The sequence below is a fragment of the Lissotriton helveticus genome, chromosome 5_1 (genome assembly GCF_964261635.1).
Source record: "Lissotriton helveticus chromosome 5_1, aLisHel1.1, whole genome shotgun sequence".
Taxonomy (NCBI): domain Eukaryota; kingdom Metazoa; phylum Chordata; class Amphibia; order Caudata; family Salamandridae; genus Lissotriton; species Lissotriton helveticus.
Genome location: NC_136065.1, coordinates 1,740,383,827 through 1,740,407,741, shown reverse-complemented (window position 1 = coordinate 1,740,407,741; position 23,915 = coordinate 1,740,383,827). Strand labels below are relative to the sequence as shown.

Sequence of the window (23,915 nt, the reverse complement as noted above, 5' to 3'; positions counted from 1 at the left end):
ATAAGGTAAAAAGAGTCTTCTTGGAAAATGTGCTGTTTCCTAATTTCTTTCAAATGGTGCGGTTTTCCTCTAAAAACTTTTCTTTGTGAATTTGGAATGCGATACGGGAGAGTCTAAATTGATTCCTCTACCTATCTAAATATGCTGGCTAAAAGATTTCAGGATATTTCACAGTTCTGCCTAGAGTGATGCAGATTATTTATTTATAACAAGGACGCCCAAACAATGGCTGAGGACCATGGGGAAGTATACTCTGAAAAAACAAGGGTCCTTAGCTTATCAAAATCAGTAAGAACTCAATAATATAGGCCATAATAGGAGACTATATTTGCCTCTGCCCAGCCGGGCAGGGTATTTATTTCAAAAGATAGGAACGTGGTATCTGGTTTAGAAGGCACAATCCTGTACCAAACTTTGAGACAAACAAACCTATAAGAGAGAAGGTTACACAGGCAAATTTGAGCAATGTTTGGCCACTTTTAACTCAGTGATTAAATCTCAAGTATTGCCCCCGGTGTCTCCTAAATATCTGGGAGGCGACCGACGTCTCTAGACATAACCGAACATGGGTCACAGTGGGCTTAATAGTGGCCAAACGAGACATAGCACAGAAATGGGGCTCAGCCGATGCACCAGCGGCGACACAGTGGGGCCTCAACATGGATAGGGTCATGGTGACGGAGCGAGCAGTATTCTCCAATAGGGCGTGCCCGGGGAAATGGAACAAAATTTGCTCCAAGTGGAACATATACAGAGGGGAGATTTGTGATCCCTTAGCAGAGGAGGAGCAGGACAAGTCTAAAGATGATGAGGATGCGGGATAAGGGGGCCACTTGGAACACACGAGGGAGAGGGTCCACGGAACTTAGATTGCATGGACACACACCGGACTTGTCCTGGGCGTCAGAGTGGTGGCGTCACCATGGGGAAGATACCTGGGAGGTCCAGCACACACCTGATATTAGGTCTAGGGGATGGGTGGAGGTTCAAGACAGGGAATAAGTACAAGGGGGGATCGTCCCTAAGTGGTCGTGGAACCCAAGTACCAATATTGTACGAATATAATGTGCTTCTTTATGGTTTTCTTGTTATGTTCTTGTTTTTGCAAAAAAGGAAAAACCAAAAACCACACTGTGACTGAATAATGGAATAGCTGTACCTTTCTCTGAGGCGGTGATAATGTACTGTGGAAAAAAGACAATAAGATTCGCATTGGTTATTACTGCATGCTGACAATGCTACTGTACTGTGCTGGCGGTCAGCCCGGATGGGTTTCTAGCCTATAGAGGTGTAACTTGAAAGGTACAATAAAGGTTTTTGAAAAAAAAAGAAGAAAAAAAAACACTAAACGCAGCAAGTTAAAACATAATAGCTAAGCTGTGAAAGTGTTTGCAACAGTCGACGTTTCGATCCCTTTTGCTCTAATAGGTTGGGTTCATCCTCAGGACTAAGATTATGACAGCATTTGCCTGCCTGGATTGTTTTTGAATCCACCCCGATTTGGATTAATTCAATTGAGACCGAGGGACACGTCTTGCCATCTGCACTGATGGTAGAGGCGGGGTGGTTGTTTTTAAGAGACCTTTAAGCTATTTGCAAGTAGTCGGTGTTCAGGCGGAATGAATCTGCTCTGAGGGCCGGATTACTTCTCGGGGATTCCTTTGCATCAAAATAGTGGGGATAGCCAAGGTTCAAACCGGTTCTTCGGATATTTATCTCGAGAAGCCGGAGGCTCCGTTAGATTGGGAGTCTGTAGACTTGGATACAATGTCCAATCCGTCTGCTGCTTGTGAGGACAGTGAATGTGCTCAAATTTGCCTGTGTAACCTTCTCTCTTATATGTTTGTTTGTCTCAAAGTTTGGTACAGGATTGTGCCTTCTAAACCAGATACCACGTTCCTATCTTTTGAAATAAATACCCTGCCCGGCTGGGCAGAGGCAAATATAGTCTCCTATTATGGCCTATATTATTGAGTTCTTACTGATTTTGATAAGCTAAGGACCCTTGTTTTTTCAGAGTATACTTCCCCATGGTCCTCAGCCATTGTTTGGGCGCCCTTGTAGAGTGATGCAGAGGCAGAAAATTACACTGTGTGGGGTTGGGCCACAATGTTTTCATGACCTTACACCAGAAAGTGGTTTGAACGACAGCAGTGTCAGAGGCCTAGAACTTAGACCCTCATCTGCCTACCCACAAAAAAATGGAAAGAAAGAAACATTTGTACATCCTGGAGCTAGGTGTGCGTGGACTTAATTCTGCAGTAACACCAAAGGACATCAGTTGTAATAAAAAAAATTAAGCTGAAGAGCACAGCTCAGGTGACACCGTCTTTACAGAAGAATTGCATTTGAAAACTAACACTTAAGCTGAGGCAACGTTAAATGAGTTTGTATTAACATTACTGTTTAAAAAAATGGATTTGAGGGCTCTATGCCAACAATGGGAAGCAGTTCAAGAAAAGGAGTATGAGAACCTCCAAATTTACTCTGACCTGTGAAAGTCTAGCCTAGGAAAAGGTCTTTAAATACAAAGATGCTTTCAATCAGAAATCAAGGGTGCATGTTTTGAACACTTTATAGAAGTTCATTGAGAAAAAGTATCAATTTAGTTTTCTTGGATGGTGATGAGCCATTACAGAAACCTTTCAATGAATTCTAGCATGCAGTGAATATATTTAATAAACTTTGGTTTTGAGCATAAATATAGGTATATATACTCTGGAAAGAATACTATTAATCAAACGCACTGTTTATGAGAACATGCCCTGTGGGTAGTTTCTAGACATTTAACTGAACTTTCATCAAACAAGTGATTAACTGAAGTACAAGACAAATTGGCAATGCAAGAAGATATCTCCAAAAAATAAGACTAAGACAAGTCCAAGAAAATAAGCTTGGTAGAGAAATAGAATCTCTTCAACTTGAGAATAAGTTATGTGCTGAATAAGAAACCTTTTTATGTGGCCTACTTGTAACGGTTTAACCAAAGATGTTAAGAAAGTATCTCTTGTAGCCATATTATTTATGCACTCCCTGCCTCCAAAGTATGTGCTTGCTCAAATGTGAACATAAATGAACCGAACTGGAAGGGGACAACAGAGAAATGTACAGACCGAGGCAACAAGATGCACCGCATTAATACCCTTGATGAAAATGCCTATATAAAGAATGCGTCCTGGTTTCTAAATCGCATATGCTACAATACTGTGACCTACAATGTTTTATATTTTGAAATGTTAATAAAAAGAATGATACGATTTTTTTTTTTTTAAATTGAAAATAAATCTTAATCTAGTTCTGTCCATGCTTTTACAGGATAAAGTTCCATAAACGCGATGACGATTACAAAAGTGGGGATTATTTGCCCTGACAGGCCAAATATTGTTCTGTATCCATAACACAAACCAATAATTATTTTACCTTAAAACTACAGTGAAACAGACTGGTTTCAAAAACTCCAATGTAAAGACTGCTGTGTATGGAATTTATTTTTAACATTTCTGAAAATGGTACATTTGTGGGTGCATTGTACAATATGCAAATCTCTACACAACTCATTTTTTTTTTAAAATACTGCTAAATCTTAATTTAACTGTAACCTGTAGTGCAACTAGGAGAATACATTGATCCCTTTGGATACACTAAGTGTATTTGTGATTGTGTGTGTTAGAGCCATATTTCTGATAGACACCTCTAGCCGCTGATACCTCACCTAATTAATAATCAACCCCCCCCCCCCCCCGATCCCCCTTCGATCACCTACTTAATATTTCGGTTGGTGTCAGACGAGATCCGGAAAAACTTTAGCAGTCTCCCTGCGAGTCAGTTGGTGGCATCGTGCTTCTCTGTGCTGATGTCATCCCGCTCCAGAAGTGACAAGCAGAGCAGCATAGTAGTACCACCCATGTGTGATGACATCAGTACGTTTCTTTCTGTGGCATCAGACACCGATCCGGAGCTATCCCTTGACCAGGCTATTTTCTCAATTTCTTCTTCAATACTAGTGTAAAAGTGAAAAATCACCGCCTCAAAAACAACCTCCACACTGTGACTAGGTGAAGGGAAGGTCCCATCCTCGAAGTCGTTCCCTCAACAGATGATCACTTTCAAAGTCTTTGGATCAGCCCAAGAACACACATTTAAAATCTCTGCTTCTTCCTACCACTCTTGTACTCAAGCACAAGGGTGTCAAAGTGTTTCCTGGACTTTCTCCCGAAGTCATTACTCTTTGGATTCGATTCCTACCCTTCTCCAGAGGCACTCTGAATTTCCAGAGCGGGTTACAATGCTGCAGATAATCAAAGAAATCTGTGATGCCATGCTGTGGCTCACTGGCTTGCCAGAGGCTCCCACTACCGTGCCTTTGGGCCCCAAGGAACTGTGAGGACATCCACCTGGAATCCTGCTGGCGCATCGCCTGCGGTGGAAGCTGGATCCTCTAGACCAGCTGTGTGTGCTGCACCATAGTTTGGTGCTGAATCAGACTTTGGCACACCAATCCATGCCACACTGTGGTGCATCAATGCCAGATGAAGTGCTTCCTTTAGTGCTTTTGAACTCAAAGTAGGCGTGTTTCGCCCTCAACCCTGACCAACTGGGCCACAGCCCTTGGGCAATCCTTCTAACGCCGATACACTGCTCCTACCTCATGGAAGGGATCAAGTCAAATTTGTTTGGAACGGACTGATTTTTATTATGCAGGGGGTGAATTATCACACCACTATCCCAGTGACAACTGGTATCAGGATCTTGAAGATGCCAGCGGAGTGGATACTTTGCCGGACACTGGGCTTGTTTCTCGATCAGAGCCAACCAAAGAGGACATTGCATTTTTTGCAATGGAGTTGCAAAGGGAAGCTGATCCTCGTGACCTTCAGTTGCCCACTATGGACGTGAAAACAAATTTCCTCACTGAGGTGCTTCAGCCAGGGCAAACTGCAGCAGAACCTCTTCTGCCATTTAATGAAACCCTCGCAGACCCTCTTCTTGGGTTTTGTGCAAAGCTTTGTTCGGCCTTCCTGTCAATAGGCAGATAGGAAAACATCATTGTCCAGTTTGCGGCGACCAAGCCTTCCTGACGCAGCGCTAGGCACCGGAAAGTTTGGTCGTACAGGCATCTACATGTCGAATAAATCCCAATGCCTTTCCTACCACACCACTGTGTAGAGAATATAAGTGTATTGAATCGTTTGAAAAGTGCATGATCGCATCCACCAGTTGAGCATTTCGATCAGTTAATGCCTGTTGGGTAACTACACCGCAACCTTTGTGGCTCTGGTCCTCCAACCTTGCGCAAGCCATTCAAGATGGTTGCAATGCAGCTAAGTTTATGATTCGCTGTTGGTAGGACACTACAGATTCCAGTGGTTGGGTAATAAACACCTGTTTGGCCCTCAAGCAACACACCTGGATGACACCATTCGGCTGCTATGGGGATGCCCAGTCCACTTTGAAGGACATGCCTTTGATGGCTCTTGCCCTTTTGGCGAGAAGGCAGGCTCAGTCCTGGAGCTCTTCAAGGACAGTCAGACCACAGTGCACCCTGTGGGCCTGTCGGCTATGCCAGCAGTTTCGCCTCTCAGTGGCTATGGTAGAAGCTTTCAATAGCGTTGGCATACATAGTGCCTGTTATGGATATTTGCCAGGCTACTGCATGGGCATCACTCTACGCGTTCGGAATGCACTACTGTCTAGATAGCCGGGTACATTTGGGCAGTTGTCCTCTCTGTCCTGCAGGACTTTTTGGTTTGAATCAGTTCACATACCCACTACCTGGACATACTGCTTTGGTATTTATTTAAAAGGGGAGGTATCTGCAGTTATAAGTCAAATTACTTACCTTCTGTAATGCTCTTTTTGGTAGATATATCTAACTGCAGATTATGCTTCAACCCCCCTGTCTCCACGTTCTGTGAACTAGATTATTTTTACATCTAAAAGGTTCCAAAGTCTAGAGATCTGCACAATGGTCACAGTCAATTTGCTGGTGGGCTTTGCATCTGGGGATGCAGATGGTTTAGAAAGCAACTGACTTCAGTATGCATGGGTGACACAGAGCAGACCAACGTCAGGGCTAGGTCACATGACGCTGCCTACATGTGCCCAGGGATACTACTAAAGATTTACCAATTCAGTTTGATGCAAGGGAATATTCAAAAAAGGTGACGCATCTGAAGTTAGATAGGAGTATCTACCAGAAAGAGCATTAAACAAGGTAACTAGTTAATTAGCATGATTCCTGCTCACGTCTGATGGCCTCTAAAATAGAGGATTAGACAGTCATTCATCCTGAACATGGGGTAGGTGAGATGGAGACGGTGCAAAGAAGAGCAGAATGGACCGGGGCAGATATAGATGCATGTAACAAGGTGGAGGAGGTACAAAAATCAATTGATGAGCAGCAAGTTCCATCTAGCTAAACGTGCATAATGTAGGTTAATATGCCATTGCGCCCCTCCTTTAGTGAACTTGTAGAACTGTTGCTTTTGACCGGAATGTATACTGGTAAAGATCATAAGACTCTATACACTATATGGAGTTACAACCAATGGCTGAGGAAGAATAAGCTTTTGCTATTCTCTCTGCAGATCGTCTAGAGGCCAGACAAAACTATCTCCATCCATACATTAACAAAGGGTCAATGTAGAATCTAGATTAACATTTCAAATCCCACACGGAGCATTATGATGTGAATTACCTTGGCTACAGCCATCTCGAAATCTTCTTGCGTCACGTGCACTCTCCTCTCTCTCAATGCATACATACCAGCTTCAGTGCAGACACCCTGAAAATAAATAAATGTTTTAAAAACGGAATTGCATATGGTATCAGTTCAAGACAGAATGCGGTTCATTTTTTTTTTAAATACAAAAAACATTTTGCGCAATCACTGAAAGACCACAAGTGAAAGCTATTATGGCAGGGCTGGTTTGTCTTACTGCTGGGGGAGGTGGAAGGCGAGGGGCAAATGTGTGCGGACAAAATACCAGCTTAACCTCAAATAAATCAATTAGTAAAACAAGTGTGTTAGAGTATATTGCACTTTTTAGGCAATCAATAATAAAAACATATCCAGTCAATTTGTGACCTTCCGTATGGAAAATGATTTATGAAAGTCAAACTAAAATGCATCACAATTGATTTGATAAGAGATGAAGGGACCTATTTGTACTGGTGCCTTCGGACAGGCACTGATTGCAGAGGAATTGATACGAAATTAACAAATGCATCAAGATCATTTCCATCTCAGAATCTCTTGATGCCAAAGTTAGAAAATAAAGTCTGTAGAGTCCATAAATCTGTTAGGCTCCAAATGTACATACTTGCTAAGTGTAAAGTGTTCCTCACTGTGTACAAACCCAAAAGAAACACATCGTAGTTCAGGATAAAATGAACCAATCAGCCATACAATTACCAGGTCCTTGAAAGGTAAACCTCTGCATTGAACGCAAACATCACTTCAGGAGGATGAATGATTTTGTTTCACTTTTCACTATAAAAGTAGGTAATCGTAGCATAGTTGGTAAAACCAAGCTGACAACGTTGCTATTAAATAGAATGATCTGAGGTAAACAACAGAATTATCATCGTAGTGAATTTATCAAGTGTTGAATGTTATTCAGAAGGCAAAATTCCAACTTCTGTATGGTTCTTAAACTACTGTGTCCTTAAAGGACCTCGAAAGAGCACACTGCCAAGAAATAGTCTGCCTAAGCTAAGTGTGAAGTACTGTAATTTCTCATGAGAGCCTTCAACTTTCAGGACCTGGAACAGTGTGTACGTTTTCACCGAAACAGATGTGAGGGCTGAATTGTAATTCAATAGTTATGAGCAGCAATACAATGCAGAGCACATTACTAAACATTCACATTACATAAAAGGGTTTCTTAATAAGTTGTCTCTTTCCTGTTAAAAATGTCAGATACGCATTTCTCTTGTTGTTCAGCTATTCTTAACTAGTGATGCTTCTCACCAACTTTATTGAAAAGGTTTCGTTTGTGTCAAGGTGTTATAGCAATACTGAATACTAGCTTATTGAAAAGTGTGCCTGAATTAAAAAATATAACAGACTACGAAGAGCAGATGCAATATTATTCATATAAACCTGTTTTAAGATTGAAGGCCTGCCCAATTTTAATTCGGAATGAGTAAACCGCCCTTGAATAGGCAGAAAAGTCAACCAACTCTAAGCAGGTACTTTCTGTTTTAGAATGCCCAAAGAGAGTCCAAGACCAATGTAACACCAATACAAAGGAATCAGTGTAATAAGTCTTGCCTCTGCGAGATCTATTGTCTTGGTCAGTGTTTTTGTTATTAGTATAGCAGTAAGCATAGTGCTTTCCCCCCCATTTTTACTTTCATCCATACTAACCGACAGTTGCACAGTATAGCTTAAAAAAAAGGAAAATAGACAAAGCCAAATAACAGAGCTATTTGGCTACGACAATGGTTTTGTAACTATGTTGTACAGCAGGCAAGCTGCTGTGCAGCATGTTTGGTAGAAAATAAAAAATTTAAAAACTGGCCATGTCAACGCTTTTTATGTCGAGTCTAGGCAGCGCAAACACCAGCTCTCGACATGCTAGTCTCAGTCAGGGGGCTTACAGCCCACTTTCAGCTTCTGATTACCTTTTGTCAGTGTCCTTTAAAAAACGTTGCTTTTCTGGGAATGATTTAAAGGGAGGCCATGCAATTAAATACATTTATTAAATGATATTTGCAGCGTGTAGTGCAATCTTTAAGACTTGTGTAAAATGTTAAATGTTACACTGATGTGATAAGGAAAGAAACTCACTGTACGTAGCAATTTGAGCGTCAAGCATCGTGTTTTGTAAAACCATATGCCCCACAATACATCACCAAAGAAAACATGCCAACTTCCGGCCTGTGGCCTCATATTAGCAACGTTTAGTGTGGTGGCAGACTCCTAAATCGTCACGATGGAGCTCTATTGGAATTGAATACCGCTTCGGAAAAGAATTAAGTGGATCTTAGAACAATCCTGGCTTTCAGTAATCATTGCGAGGATGTTTTAACATTGCACGCGGCAGAGAGAAATAACGATTGCTTCTCTCTGTTCCGTTTCTTTTCTTTTCTTGTCTGGGGTTATCCATTGCGCACAGATCAACGGCGGTGATTGCAAGTCTTCTAAATACGCCTGAACACGCTTGTGAAAACCTAACAGTAAGTGTATTCTTTGGTCTAATGCGTTCGGATTACTTTAACCATACAGCATTAGAGAGTTGTGTAACTGGGGGTGCATTGTTTGTTTATGGCAGATCGAAAAAAAACTAATTGGTGAAGTACGAACTAAGTAGCTGGAAGCCACATTAGCTACATAAGTAACAGAGTGCCTTTGGCGTCCTCCTATCTGTTTATCTAAAACGTAAGTGTTTTATGCTAACATTTAAAACAGTTACTTAAAATTACACAATATACAGTGTCCTGTAACTTAACAGGCATGTCCTGGACAGTTTTAGATCCTGCCTGGAAGAGGTAAAAGCCATTTTCATCTCCGTGAAGCGATTTAGAGAACCTCAGGTACATAACTTTCTCACTTCAGAATAAAACAAAAAAGATGGGGAAGAGGAGTTGGGTCTAGATTTTAATTAGTTCATTTAATTTCACTTTCTAGGTTACACCGTGCCCCAGTGCCCTGATGATAATCCCGCGAGTCAACGCAGGGATTAGAAACGCGTTGGCCCTTTCAATATATCTGCCACATAGGGCATTCAGAATTAGGGTGTACAATGGTTTATGCACCCGGTAGGGGCTAAGAAGAATTGTCCATGTAGCCTAAAGTAGCTCCGTGATAATTACCTAGTGTCAGGTTAATGGAGTTCTTTGGTTTATGGAAATGTCCTGCTGGTGTAATTTTTTGGAATAATTGGTTGAATTTTGTATATTGTTTGTGTAAAATTGTCACACTGCATAAAATTGTCACATTGCATTATTAATTTATTTTTCACTTGATCAAAATATGCTCTGGGTGGATGTTAGGTGTATTGATTCTCAGACAAGAAATGAACGTGTACTTTCTATATGCGTCAAAAAAATGTAAATTGTATACACTAAACATATGAACCTTATGGTCGTTGTTTCTTTTCCCGCACAAAATAAATAGCGGCGAAATACATGAACCAGGTATTCTTTGTTTAAGCTATTGGTACACCCAAATAAAAAGGCACTGTTATTTGCAATGTCAATAGCTCAAACTCGCGTAAATGCGAGACCTATTGCATTGCAAATGCTTGTACAAGAGCTGTGGCCTCGAGCGCTCGGGGTGCTGTTCAGAATGGGCACTGCACGTGACGTGACCTCCTCGAGGCAGGGAGGGAAGAGATGAAAAGACATCCACAGAGGTAAGTAAGAGCAGAGCCCAGGTTTACTTTTTTTTTTTAACTTCCAGAACAGAAACAAGTGTAACGGTAAAATGGTCCGCATAGTTGAGTTGGAACTGCATCCACTTTGGTTAATTAGGAAACAAGATACATTTACTGCACTGTGTTGACTTTTAAGAAACTGCAAAGTGACTTGAATTTACTCATTTCCAAGTTCATTTAAAAAGCGGTGCCACTGTACTTGTACTTGTATTTAGAATGCAGTGCTCATTTATTTAAAAATAACTGACATTGACTTCCATCTAGAGTACATTATATATTTATCTTCAAACACAGAATTTAAATCTTTTGATTCTAAATATTGTAAAATTCGTGGTATTGAGAGAGTGTTGGACCTGGCCCTTTTTGGCAGGTTCACCCCGAAACTTTTAGCTTTTTCCTAGCCTGTTTCTGGAACCTGGTGTTGGTGATTTTAGGCCTTTGCACACTTTCACTGTGGTACAGTGTAAAGTGCGTGAGCTCTCTGTGTATGTGTGGTGAGCGACCTGCCCTCCCATAGGAATGCATGGGGAATATGTGTGAACCAGGTAGTTCCTGATGTGTGGGGAGTGCAGGGTCGAGTTTGGTATGTGCGAACTTGTGAGATTGAATGCTGCGTAATGATGTATGTGGCATGAATGAGTCTAGTGTGGAAGTGCCACTTCTAGACATGGGTGTGCGTGTGTAGTGAGTCTGCTGGCACGTGATTGGCTGGAGCCTGGCTCCAGGAGGGTGCCTGGGCCTGCTTGTGGATTGACTGTCTGGTTTGAGGGTGACAGGGGCTGGGGAGCCCCCAGGAGGTTGTCAGTCAGCCCTTGGTTGAATGACTGCATCTGCAACTAGAGTGGTGGGAGGTGATAGCACCTGGGAGTGAATAGGGCTGTGCCTGCCTGCCACAATGCTGGCTCCGCCCCCTGTGGTGCGACTGATGACCCTGTCCTGCCAGTGAATATAATGAAGGGCTGAGCACATCCAGGGTGCTCCCAAACCAGCTGCGCCTGGTTTTCCCCCCACCTTGCACCTTTAGACAAAGGTTTTTGCTGTATAAAAAGGGACTGTGTCCCCTTACAAAATGTTCTTGTTCCCAACTTCAATCCTACCAGGGGCATGTTGCTGCTGGGGCCCAGGGGAAGGCTTGCGTCCCTGGGCCCTGCCCAGCCCCTGGATTACTGCAGCCCCATGACCCCTGAAGCACTTTGCTGGATTGTTGGCTCCTCTAGCGCCTGGGGGCCCTGGATTCCTTCTCTAAGCGCCTGGGAGTGCTTGTTCTTTGCACTAGCGCTGAGAGCGCTTTTCTTTCACCCCTAGCGCGCCTTATTTTGTTCATAGCGCTTAGAAGCGCTTTATTTTCACATATAGCGCTATGAGCGTTTTATTTTATGGTTCTAGCGCTAGGGAGCGTATTATTGCTGTAGCGCTTGGGAGCGCTGTTCCTGGGCCCCTAGCGCTTGAGAGCACTGGATTCATCAAGGCCGTAACATATGTTTTACGCCCTCGTTTTGCCCTGAGGAGAAACCGCCGCGGCCTGTGCAGCCATCTAGGAAGTCAGGCAGCCGGTGGCCGACGTGGGCGGGGTGTAGGGGCAACCTGGAAGTGCTCCGGTGGAAGCAGGAAGAAGCGGAGCCGAGAGACCAGCGTGGTCGGGCGCGAGTGAAGAGCCCTGTGTACAGGCAGAGCCACGGCCCGCTTGCAGAGGAGTCCGACGTGAGTGGGAGCCAGAGAGGCTCAAAAAGCAAAGCCGGAAGCCTACCCCGCCTCCACAGCCCAGCGCGACCAGAGCAGTGAGCCAGTGAGTGCGGGTGGTTTAGAGGAGAAGGGGGCGTCGGGACTCATTGCCGGTGTCCGCCCTTCCCCTCCCAGCAAAGCGACCTCCGGGGGCACTGCGTTACTGGAGCCCGGAGAGGCTCCATCCGGCCGATATTGATTTACGAGCCTCAGAGGCTCTTGGGGGCAGTGGGCATTCTCGAGCCAGAGAGGCTCAGCCCGGCCCATTTGTTTTAAGAGCCCAGAGAGGCTCCGGGGCCATTTCCGTGATCTTGAGCCCGCAGAGAGGGGGGCTCCAACGACGCCGCATTTTTCTTCAGAGCTTTCGAGGCTCAAGGGGCATTTGTAGTTAGAGCCATGAGCGGCTCCATGGCCCCACAGTTGTTTAGAGCCACGAGGGCTCTAGGGGGCATTTAGCAGTTTCAGAGCCCTTGAGGCTCCTCAAAACATCCCGGGCACATTCCTCCCGAGTCCCCAGAGGGGGGACTCCAACGCCTGGGCAGCCCACATTGTGTTTGAGCCACGAGAGGCCCCTGGGGCCCCGTCCTTTGTTCAGAGCCTGTGAGGCTCCCACGTTGGCCCCCTCATTATTGCTACAGCTGCCCAGCACTTAGTGGGCAGCTGCCACATTTAGGCCCCTGACATTGGGACACAGGGCGTCCTAGCCCGAACAAGGCCAGTTGGCCTAGGGACTGCCACAGGTGGTGGCTTATGTAATTTTTGTGCAATTGTGTTGTTTTTCCTGCACCTCTGAATGTTTTTAGGCATCATTTGTTTTTGCACTATTGAGTTGTGTTCTGGCACCCCTGAATGTTTTTATGCATCATGTGTTTTTCCTTGTTCTTACACCTCAATGTTTTATGCATCATGTGTTTTTCCTTGTTCTTACACCGTTGAATGTATGTTTATGCATCATGTGTTTTCCTTCCCTACACCTCTGAATGTTGTGATGTATCATGTGTAATGTGTTCTTGCTTATGCCCCTAAGTGTATTTTATTCTTAGGTGGTTGTGTTTTGCCTAGTAGAGTTTATACTAGAGAGGTTATGTGTCCATGCGTGATCTAGGCCTATGGTTATTAGTATTGCGTAGTGTGTACCTACCTTTACCAGTAGTTACTGGTTGTGACCTATAATTGTTCTTTTGTGCTACACTTATTCTAAGTTCTACAAAGTGCTATTTCTAACAGTATCTCTAGTTCTAAAAGTGCTGATTCCGGACAGTGGTCCAGGTGGCCCTGTCTTGTACATAATCCCTTGTGAATATTGCCCGTGCCAGTTGGCACAATATACATGTGTGATTTCTATCTGATGTGTTTTGACAATACAGAAGTTATTCTTATATAACCTTGTGTGGAGTTCCTTTTGTGATGTGCCTAAGATGTTGTTGCTGTTGTGTGCGTGCGCAAATGCTTTACACATTGCCTCCAGGATAAGCCTGTCTGCTCGTGCCAAGCTACCAAGGGGGTGAGCAGAGGTTATCTTGGCGTGCGACTCCCTTGCCCTGACTAGAATGGTGGTTTCTACCTGGCTTTGGCGTACGCCTTAGCTAACCAGAAATCCCAGTTCTACAGAGAGCAATTAAAAAACTACTGTGGTGACTTGCATTCAGAGCTAAGGGTATTGTGCACTTATAAAAGAACGCTGATAGATTCTGCAATTGGAGTTTGAGTGTACTTGTGTTAATAAATAAAGGTTACAGAATTACTTGGTATTTGCATTTTTATAGACGGCGAAATGTGAGACTCACTTGTAGGCGACCGTTATCATTTCTTACCAGAAACCCAGGGCTAGGCGGCTAATAATTTAAAAGTGAGTGATCTCGGCATGGGACAAAGCTGACCTCAGTCAATGGTCACCTCGCATCAGCATTTCACTGCCACATTCCTCCGACTTCGAGGGCATCTCTTCGCAGCTCAGTGAAGCAGCCAAGGCTTTGTTGGGCAATGAGGCCGGAGATAATCCCTTTATATGCAAACAAGTGTTATCTGAGGGAATTGTTCAACTTTCTTTTTTACTCTGCTTTGCAAAACATAATCCGCGGTCATGGTTTGCTTTCTTTGAAGTTGTACTACTTCATGACGTGCCAGGCACTAATTTTTATTGATTTGTAGATTTGTTGAGAACATGTGGCATTTGAAATGTAAATGCCCTGCATAAAAGCAGTTTATTCTGTCAGATCCCGGTTGTACTTCGGTTTGTAATTCATGTAACCTAGGCAATAGGGCGGTGACGTAGCATGGTCCTTAGAAACGTCGAATAATTTTATACGCAATAAATAAACATGATAATATGTTTTGTCTGCAGTCTTCCAGCTTTAACATTCCCTGAACTCTGGTCACTTCAAAGGAGGCTCCAACGCTTCCCTAAACAGGGCATAGATGTCAAATGCCTGTTTCAGAGGAGCACACCTTGGTGCAGGCTTCCCCCTACTTGCCAAATCAGAACTAACGAGAAAATATTGGATTCGACCTTACGGAAACCTGTGAACACCAGCACAGAGATTGAAAGTGATGTATTTAACTCATCAGCAATGAACTAATGTAGCCTGGCTTGAGCCTTTCTGACCCTGCTCAAAGCATACACGCCAACAATTTAGAACGGAGAAGTGGAAGATTGTGAAACAAACATCGGGAGAATGTATTTCCCCCATGAACTATTGAAACAGATGTAATTTCAGGCGGGAGACAGCTAAAATAGTGTAGTTTTCGGCTTAAAAAAAACTGTAGTCTCCCCTATAAACCGGACCTAGTGGAGTAAAATGCTTTCGTTGGTGAGAAATCAGGGCATGAAACGATAACAGCCTGGCGGGCATGTGTAGCTGACCTCTCGGAACCAAGGCCCGGAGTCATCAAGCTTCAGGGGAAAGGCGAGACCTGCGGCTGGACTATGTGTCTCGGTGTAACATTGAAAGGGGATAAGACGCTGGAGCCAGCCTCTGAGGGAACATCCGATCACCAGGAAGCTTGGGTGAAAGTGAGATGGCGTCGCGCGCACTTTTGCAGCTTGGCTCCTCAGTACTAGCTGCAGCGGCGAGCGGGGTTGTTCCGAATGGCAGAGGTGTAAGAAGTCTTTTGTGACTTCAGAGTCACACTCATTCTCTGGAGGTGTCATTACTGAAACACGCGCCTCTTATGAAGCCTATGAAATGGAGAGAAGCGTTTAACGTGTATGACTTTAGGCTGAGCGCTGTTTCCTAGTATAAATATTCTGTGCCCGAAGTTTTACAGTGTGCTCATGTTTTATTAAATGTCACCCTCTGCAGACCGCTAACACGCCAATAACATTGCCCACTGCAATGGGAAAAAAACCACACATTTACCTTCATTGTGTAATTTATACAGAACTTTGACCTGAGCTCAAGAGGTTACATCCCCACAGCAAGTTTACATCTTGTTATGCGAACTTGCTTGCGTTCGCCAGCATGTTAAGATAGGCCCAGCGGTGACCTCGAGGGCGCGAGGAGTACAGGTCTGCTCAGGATTTCCCAAGCAGCCTTTAGCCATGCCTGACTGCAGGAGGGGTCCAGACATGTGCACTCGCACACTGGCGCGTAGGCAACTATTCGCGGCCCAGGGGCTGACAGTGAGTGATGCCATGCCCTGTCACTGGCCCCGCGGTTTGAATTTCAGACCGGAGTAGCTCTCCAGAGTTCAAATTGTCTCCGTTACGGAGCGAAATGACCCGGGTACGGAGACTGCGCAATGTTTCCTTTTGTCTGATACCAATGTTTTCCATTTCGTGCACAGCCTTTGTTCCTCGTTAATAGGGTGAAAAGTGGATACTGTTTATTATTGAGCAGAAACAATAGCTGTTAAGTAGGCGATAATAACATGGGCGCCTCATGTGTAAGTGATGAATGCCTCAAGTGTTGCTCCAACAGGACATGACCATCGGTTAAATAACAAGCAACAAAAAGATGCGCGGCCGCGAGACGTGCTATGTGGTGGGGCAGGGGGAGGAGCATTAAAGCTCGAGCAGGCAAGACTGAGAGGCAAAAGTGAAAGCAGGCTGGCGAGTGGTGTGCAATGTGCACGCATCATGACGAGAGAGGAAAGCCAGATAGCACCTCTGCTCGTCATTGTGTGCGTAATCACACGCTCTAGGCCAGCCAGCTTTTGGTAGGACTTTAAAAAGCCCACATACTAAATGTCTCGCAGAGCAACAAATGCACTGGCTCAGGCGAGACCTACCAAAAGGAGGATTAAACAAGCTGGGAACCCTTCATTTGGCAGCCATTCCTTACGTACAATTGCATCCTGTACCACAGGAGTAGTGCATGCCTGCCCCATTCCCAGTAGCAGTGGTGCCTGTCTGGGGCACTTCGCTCATGGCGGCAGCACGTTAGTGGTGAGACTTCCACTCTCTGATTCAGGCAACTGCCTGCCTGATCTGGCTTCGGTCTCTTATCTTAAAATGGTATATAGAAATAGTATAGAGTGCAACAAATAAATAAAGGAAATCTCCTGCAGTATATTTTTTTATGCATTGGCACAGCTGATGTATTGCTCTTTGAGACATACCCGATGCAACAGCTTTTAGGGATTCTGTTACATCTTGCACCCTTAGATGGAGATAGAAAGTGAAAATATTGACTATCCCTACTTGAAGTGTCATCTAAATGAGAAGTAGTATACATATCCAGATGTTTGATTTATAGCCTCAAAAGGGAGGATGGCACCAGTACTGAGAGTGATACGGCCTTACTATGCACTATTTGGGCAAACGGCATTTTATTTATTCATGTATGTATTTATTTATACTAATTAAGCACTTGGACAGATACAGGTTTTTGTCAAAAGGTATTTTGTCCTGCATACCAAAATCATTTTGTTCACTTTCAGTAATTGCCTCTTGCATGGTAGTAAATGGCGCAGTTGCCTTCTGCAGACAGCAGTTGTTAACCACATCGCTGTGGCAGCTATTCCGCCGCAGCGCTAAGGGGGCGGGGAGGGCCGCGTGGCGGGCGCATGCTGGTGACGGAACCGCTCTGTCACCAGCCGCGGTTGAGCTGTGCTCATGACGGAGCGGTTCCGTCATGGCCCCGCCTGCTTAATAGAACTCGCCACGCAGGCGCGAAATCAACGCCGCGCAGGAGCGTCGGGCGGGCCATGACGGAACCGCTCAGTCATCAGCACAGCGCCACCGCGGCTGATGACGGAGCGGTTCCATCATCAGCATGGAACCGGTTCAGAACATCAGACGCATCCCTTCACAGAGTGCGTGTGTGTGCACAGGAGCTCGCCGGAAATATATTATTAAGCAGTATCATTTGTGGTGTAGGGCTTTTTATTACATCACATTAGGTTTATTAGCAGTCTCCTCCGTTCACAAAAAACAAATGAGTCCCGCAAACTGTTTTCTAAGGGAGGAAAAAAGTGTACAACTTAAATGTAATGCAACAGTCACTGCTACTAACATTCATCTGTTTTTTTGTTCTCTGGAAATTGGTGATATAAAGGGTGCAAGATCCATGAAAATAAGATCAAAGGGTCACAGTCTATGGTGCCTTTTATGCCACATATGTACACTACACAAATTCATTCCACATTACACAGGTGCCTCCTCGACTCACGGGTTCACACTCTGCGACTCTGGGCAATAGCTTGCTTAATCTCCACAACGGCCCCTCGTGGCGGGATGCCTGACTTTCACCTTGTGGATACCCTGCTATCTCACAGGGGAATACCAGGAAGGGTTCCCTAAGCAAGCGCCGGGACACCCACTGCGGGTAGCTGTGCGCTATATAAGCTCAACTACATTTACATTTACATGCCACAATTCCACAACTAATAATTCCAGTCCCACACACAATTCTACTCAAAATACATGCATCCACTCCATAATATAAGGGTAAAAGACATTAACATTTACAAAGCCAATAGCTCAAACTAAAAAAAATGCAAGACCTATAGCATTTGTAAGCGTATTGCATTTATGCAGAGCAATAGGCATATTTACATGAAGAACAAGCATTTACAATGCAACGGTCTCGGCATTGCAAAAGTTAGAGCTATTAGCATTGTTACTGGCCAGAACTCTGCATCAGGGTCTGCCGCTCTAACCAATGAGCCACACTCCTCCACACCAAGGCCAAATGTGTTTCCTAAAACGTGGAGAGAAAATATGAACCATTTGAACACTCTATACCTATGGCTATTGGTCTGCTCAAGAGTTTCTCTCCCACATACATCTACTAGAATAGTAAACCATCTGAAATTAATTTCTGATTTTCTCAGAGAGGTCCATCAGACAACGCAACTTGCAAGTTTACAAGGCAATTGAATAGGGAGACGAAATAGGTGATTTAGTCTAGGTAAGTCGCTCGACCGTCTGAACCATGGCGGCAGCAAAAAAACAACCTCAGAACCAATGTCGCTATGGCAGCGATGGTAAAATACGGAGAATTGGTTTTTCTTGGATTAACTCGATGTTATTAAAGGCAAGTCTAGAACAGAATGAACTGGATGCCAGTCCCGAAGCTCCAGCTGTGAGAGCCGAGCAGAGACTTAGCACACACACTCCAAGACCGCACTGAACTCGGCATATGAGCCCGCAATCTCTTCCCGGGTCAGAACCGCGTGTGCCCTGCATGCCAAACACAAGATTTCATTCCAGGAAAAATCCGCAAGTAAAGACCAGAAAACAGGGCAGGTCAGCTACTGTGTTCTCAGAAAGTCACAGAGGCATGGAAAAATAAATACTCGCCAAGATTTACTGCGCAATTTAAAAAAAATGAAGTTATGCAAGTCTACAGTTACAACAACAACAAAAAAGACTTTCCCCTGAACAATGAGGTCACCGCGAGATAATGGTTAACTTACCAGAGAATGTACAGGTGCTCGGAGTGAGTTCAGGTGTCCCTTTATGTACAGATAGGTGTTCAGAATGTTTTGATAGGACATTTGTAAACTCAGCCAAGTCTGGGTAAGTGATCGGGGGTCCAATGAAGGTGACAGAATCGTGCTCAGTGAATATACAGACCCACAGTCTTTGTTACACCAACCTTTCATTGCGGCATAATAACACGGCTCCTAACGAGCCTATGTAGTTAGATATTTTCTGTATTTTTAAAAAAATATATTTTCCCAAAATTCGAAACAAGTTTAACACATTAACTTCATCCCTGATGTGAAGTGGCTTGATCAGCGTGGCTCGAGGATCTACTGACTGAAAAGCCAAGCCATGGACTGCTGCAGCTCACTTGCCTTGACTGGCCACATTAGCTATTTAAAGTTTTTACCTTTATCTAGTGCTCTGGGCATGAACGGCAGTGAAAAACAAGAAGCGGAAAAACGGAAGTCAGGCAAGGTCGCCTGTGACGGAGGCGGGGCCGCGTCCGGACCGGAAAAGGAGGCAGGCAGAGTCCATGCGTCTCGCGCCCGGGGCTCCTGTGAGCGGTAGAGCGCCCCGGGTCCGCGCCAGCAGGAGGTTGTGCGCCGCGTGCGGAGAGCAGAGTCCCCCGAGATTGGCCAGGTAAGTTCAAAAGGGCTGGGGGGGCTTGGTGCACTCGTGTGTGTATGCTCGTGTGTGTATGTATGTGTGCGACGGTGACGGCGGCGGGGAGGGGAGGGGGGAGTCTTGGTGCACTTGTGTATGTGTATGTGTGTGTATGTGTATGTGTGTATGTGTGGGGGGTGTCAGTATGTATGTGCGTGCGTGCGTGGGCGCTTGTGTCTGTGTGTATGCGCATGCGTGTGTGGTGATTCGAGCTTCACAGGAGACAGCGCTCGGCCACAGCGCGCGTGCCAGTTTCAAATCGCCATGCGCGTGGCCAGGATTGTCTCCTGGGAAGCAGACACGGCCACAATAGGGTTCTCGGCGGAGACGCGCTTCTGCGCGTTCAGCCGAGCCCTAAAAAGCAGACAGAATACCCGGTTGTGATTTGACATGATAGTCAGTGAGTTTTTGTAATGGATATTACAGACAGATACATTTCTCCCTGTATGATTGTCTAAAGTCTTCAACCGTTTGAAAGTAGATTTTTTTGTTTTAATACCCTAAGACACAAATCTTGAGCTTAGCTCCACCTATTTGTTTGGGTTTTTTCATCACCAAAAAGGCAAAATTATCCACACAGTTCCATGCCACACCATTCAACTCCACACCACATAATTACACACTAAACCACATAATAAAACTCAACAAAATTACACAACACCACATAAATCCAGTCTGACCCACAGAACTCCACCTCATGCCACAAAATTCAACAGCACACTACACAATTAAACTCCACTACATACCATTCCAAACAATACCATTTATTTAAGGACACTCCATAACACACAATCCCACTCCATATAATCCCAGTGCACTCAATACCACATCATTACAATCTAGAAAATTCCACACCATGCTACTTAACTCCACTCAACACAATTCCACAACTACCACATACATCCAAACCACATCACACAATACCAAATCATGCAACAAAATTTAACAGCACTCCACATAATTAAACACCACTACATAACACGACACAAAACAAAATACCATTCCACACAATTCTCTCCATACAGAAACCCAATACACTATATACACCACATAATACCTAGCCACAATTCCACTGCACAGCATGCCACACTATTCCACAACTAACAATTCCATTCCAACCTACATAATTCCAATGCACACCACATTCATACACTCCTAACACATGAGAAAAAGACATCGTCATTTACAACGCCAAAACCTCTTACTCAAGCAAATGTGAGACCAATTCGAATTCCAAATGCTTGTTAAGTTTTCGATTTAAAAAGTTTTTATTGGTCGTTTCCAAAAAGAACACAAAAGACGTACATACAATAAGAAAAACATAGGAACCAATGATGGGTACAATAAGAATGGCGACGACTGACTGTAGAAATAAATGCATGGGCGATAATAGACCTTAGGAGATCAATATGGAAACATGTAACAAACAGAAAGAAAAAAGCTGCATGACATTAATCGTATTCATTGCATAGGTAGCATCAACACAAGTACAGTGACCTGTAGGAGTTCACATTCATTGAAGTTGATGGACTTATTGGTTTAGCACGTAGAGAGCGTGTAGGGGCATGATGAGCTGGGGTCGGCAGAGAACGTGTAAGGTCGTGTTTAGCTGGAGACGGAGGAGTAGGTGGAAAGTTCACGGGGTTTGTGTGCGCTGAAGTAGTTATCAAGAGTGTCCCACATTTGTCTGTGAGGAGGGCTCCATGGAGTGTTTTGAAGTCAAATGTTATCAGCCCCTCTTAGGTTAGTAACCCAATTTAACCAACATTTAAAAGAGGCTTTGCGAGTGTCCTTCCAGTTATTAAGAACAGTCTTTACAGCGGCAGTGAGGAGTAAGTCTAGTAGGGCAGTATCATTATCTTTGTGAGAGTCGGCTCTTAGAAACCCAAATACCAAGGTGGATAGCTCCCTGGTGGGAGAGAAAGGGAAGACAGAGAGAAAGGGGAAGATTTGGTCCCAAAAGGGTACAATGCATACACATTGGAGTAAGAGGTGTTCCAAATCTCCAACCTTGTTGTTACAATTCCAGCAAGTTGCATTTTCCCTAATGTTGTGTGAGAAGAGACGCGCCGGGGTCCAGAAGGCTTTATGGAGAAGCCAAAGCTTTGTCTGGGAGAGTGTAGGACTTATTTTGTGTCTTGTAGTCGTTTCCCAGGTTTTGGACTGATCCAAATCTGAAATTGGTAAAGAGGAGTGAGATTCTCAGGACTGTGTGAGATGTTTATTCAGATTGAAGTGTTGCGGGCGCAGTAGCTTGTAAAGCCAGGAGACCTGGTGGCCAAGCTTATTGAGATTAACTAGATATTTCGGAAGAGAGGGAGGTTTTGTGGATAATTTTGCTTTAGAGATCGCTGCCTTAATACTCAAAAAGTTGTAAAACTCCATCGAGTCTAAGTCATATTTGGATGGGAGTTCCTTGAAGGAGAGGGGATAAGAGTCTCCAAGCAGTTGGTGCGGGAAGAAGTTACCCTTTTTAATCCATAGTTGATTGGGTAGCGTCTTCCCTTTGTAGAGTAGTACGCGATTATACAATTGCGATTCCCAGTTAGAATGTCTTCTACTTCTTTGTAGGAGTTTATCAATTTTCAACAAGGCGATTTTCGTATTCTGGAAGATGGATTTTGAGCAAGTGGCCGTACTAGGATTAGCAGTTAGGGCAGCCATTGGAGCGAGGTTTCTAAAAAGAGCTTTCTCTACGGCTAGCCACACAGGGGTGAAAGCCAGTAGGAACCTTGCTTGGCAAGGAAGGCCGTCTGGTAGAATTTGAAGTCCGCTAAATTGACCCCATCTAAAGATTTATCAAGGCGGGGTTTTCTTATACTAATCCTTGCCTTTTTCCCTTTCCATTGGAACTTGGAAAGTAACACGTTTAATTTGTGGTGAAAGTCGTGGGACAAGGTGAGAGGGAGCATTGTAATGAGATAATTCACTAGGGGGCAGATCATCATTTTAATGGTCTCGACCCTTCCCCACCAGGTTATAAAGCGGGGGACCAGCCGACTAGTTGTAATTTAATTTTTCCTAACGTGATGGGCTCGTTGTGTTGAAGGGTCTCGAGAAGGGTGCTGCCAAATTCAATACCTGGGTACTTCATGAAGCCGGTCTGCCATGAGAGACCAGAATTTCCTAGCATGTCTCTGGTGCCAGGGATGTTTAGGGGCTTGACCTCGGATTTGTCCCTGTTCAGTTTGTACCCAGAGTGGGTAGAGTATCTCTATGGTAGACATGAGAGCCCTAATTGAGGTCTCTGGGTTCTCTGTAACCACCAGGATATCATCCATGTATGCCGCCAGTTTAACCCGTGTATCACCGAAGCTCACTCCCGCAATGTCTTAGTTTCGCTTTATATCCGTTATGAGTGGTTCGAGGGCCAGGAGAAACAATGCTGGCGAGAGGGGGCAGCCCTGCCTTGGGCCCTGCTCTAATCGAAATGTGTCAGACAGGGTACCATTTATGGCGATCCGGGCAGATGGAGAAGAGTAAAGGGCCATTACCATGTCAGTGTAGGACTTCCCCAGGCTGAAAGCTCGCATACAGTGTTTTAAGAAGGACCAAGACACCCCGTTGAATGCTTTTTCTGCATCTAGGGTGATGGCAACAGAGGGGATGGATGTTATTTTAGCTTTCTCTAGGATACGGCACAGAAGTCTTGTGTTATCATTGGACATGCGGTATTTAAGAAAGCAGACTTGAGAGTTGCTGATCAGTTTCTGGAGAATAGTATTGAGTCTGTTGGCCAAGATTTTTGCATAGATTTTGCAATCCATGTTTTATGAGTGAGATAGGGCAATAGTTTTTTGTTAAGAGGGGGTCTTTACCCTCCTTCGGGATAACGATTATAGTGGCTTCACCCATTGAATCAGAGACACTACCTGTGGTAGCAATTGAGTTGAATAACTTTAATAGTATGGGGCTAAGAGATTTATCAAACGCCTTGTAAAAACTTGCCGAAAAGCCATCTGGGCCAGGGGCTTTGTGCTTTTGAGAGATATTAATAGAGGAAGAGGTTTGTCTGTGAAGGGGGACCCTAGTGTAGAACTGCCCTCTTCTGAGAGCTTAGGGACGTTTAGAGCGTCCAATTATTTAGTACATGCTTCCGGCTCGTATGTCAGCTTGTTCTTGTAGAGGTCCTCATAGAAGGCTTGAAAGGAGACCAATATTTTGTCTTGTTTGGTGTGGATATTATTGGCGGAGTCGTTAATTGAAGATATGGTGAATTGTTTCGGTCTATGTTTGAGGAAGGACGCAAGCAGTTTCCCTGCTATATTCTCCTC

At 44.4% G+C, this 23,915-nt stretch overlaps 1 protein-coding gene across 1 annotated transcript in view; it reads right to left on the bottom strand.

Moving 5' to 3' along the window:
- LOC144755784 (26S proteasome regulatory subunit 8) overlaps window positions 1–23,915 on the bottom strand; it is a 156,388-nt gene that overhangs the window by 4,259 nt on the left and 128,214 nt on the right. The window contains exon 11 of the mRNA XM_078645025.1: window positions 6,698–6,784. Within this exon, the coding sequence (XP_078501151.1) occupies window positions 6,698–6,784 (87 nt within the window). The remainder of the gene's footprint in view (window positions 1–6,697; window positions 6,785–23,915) is intronic.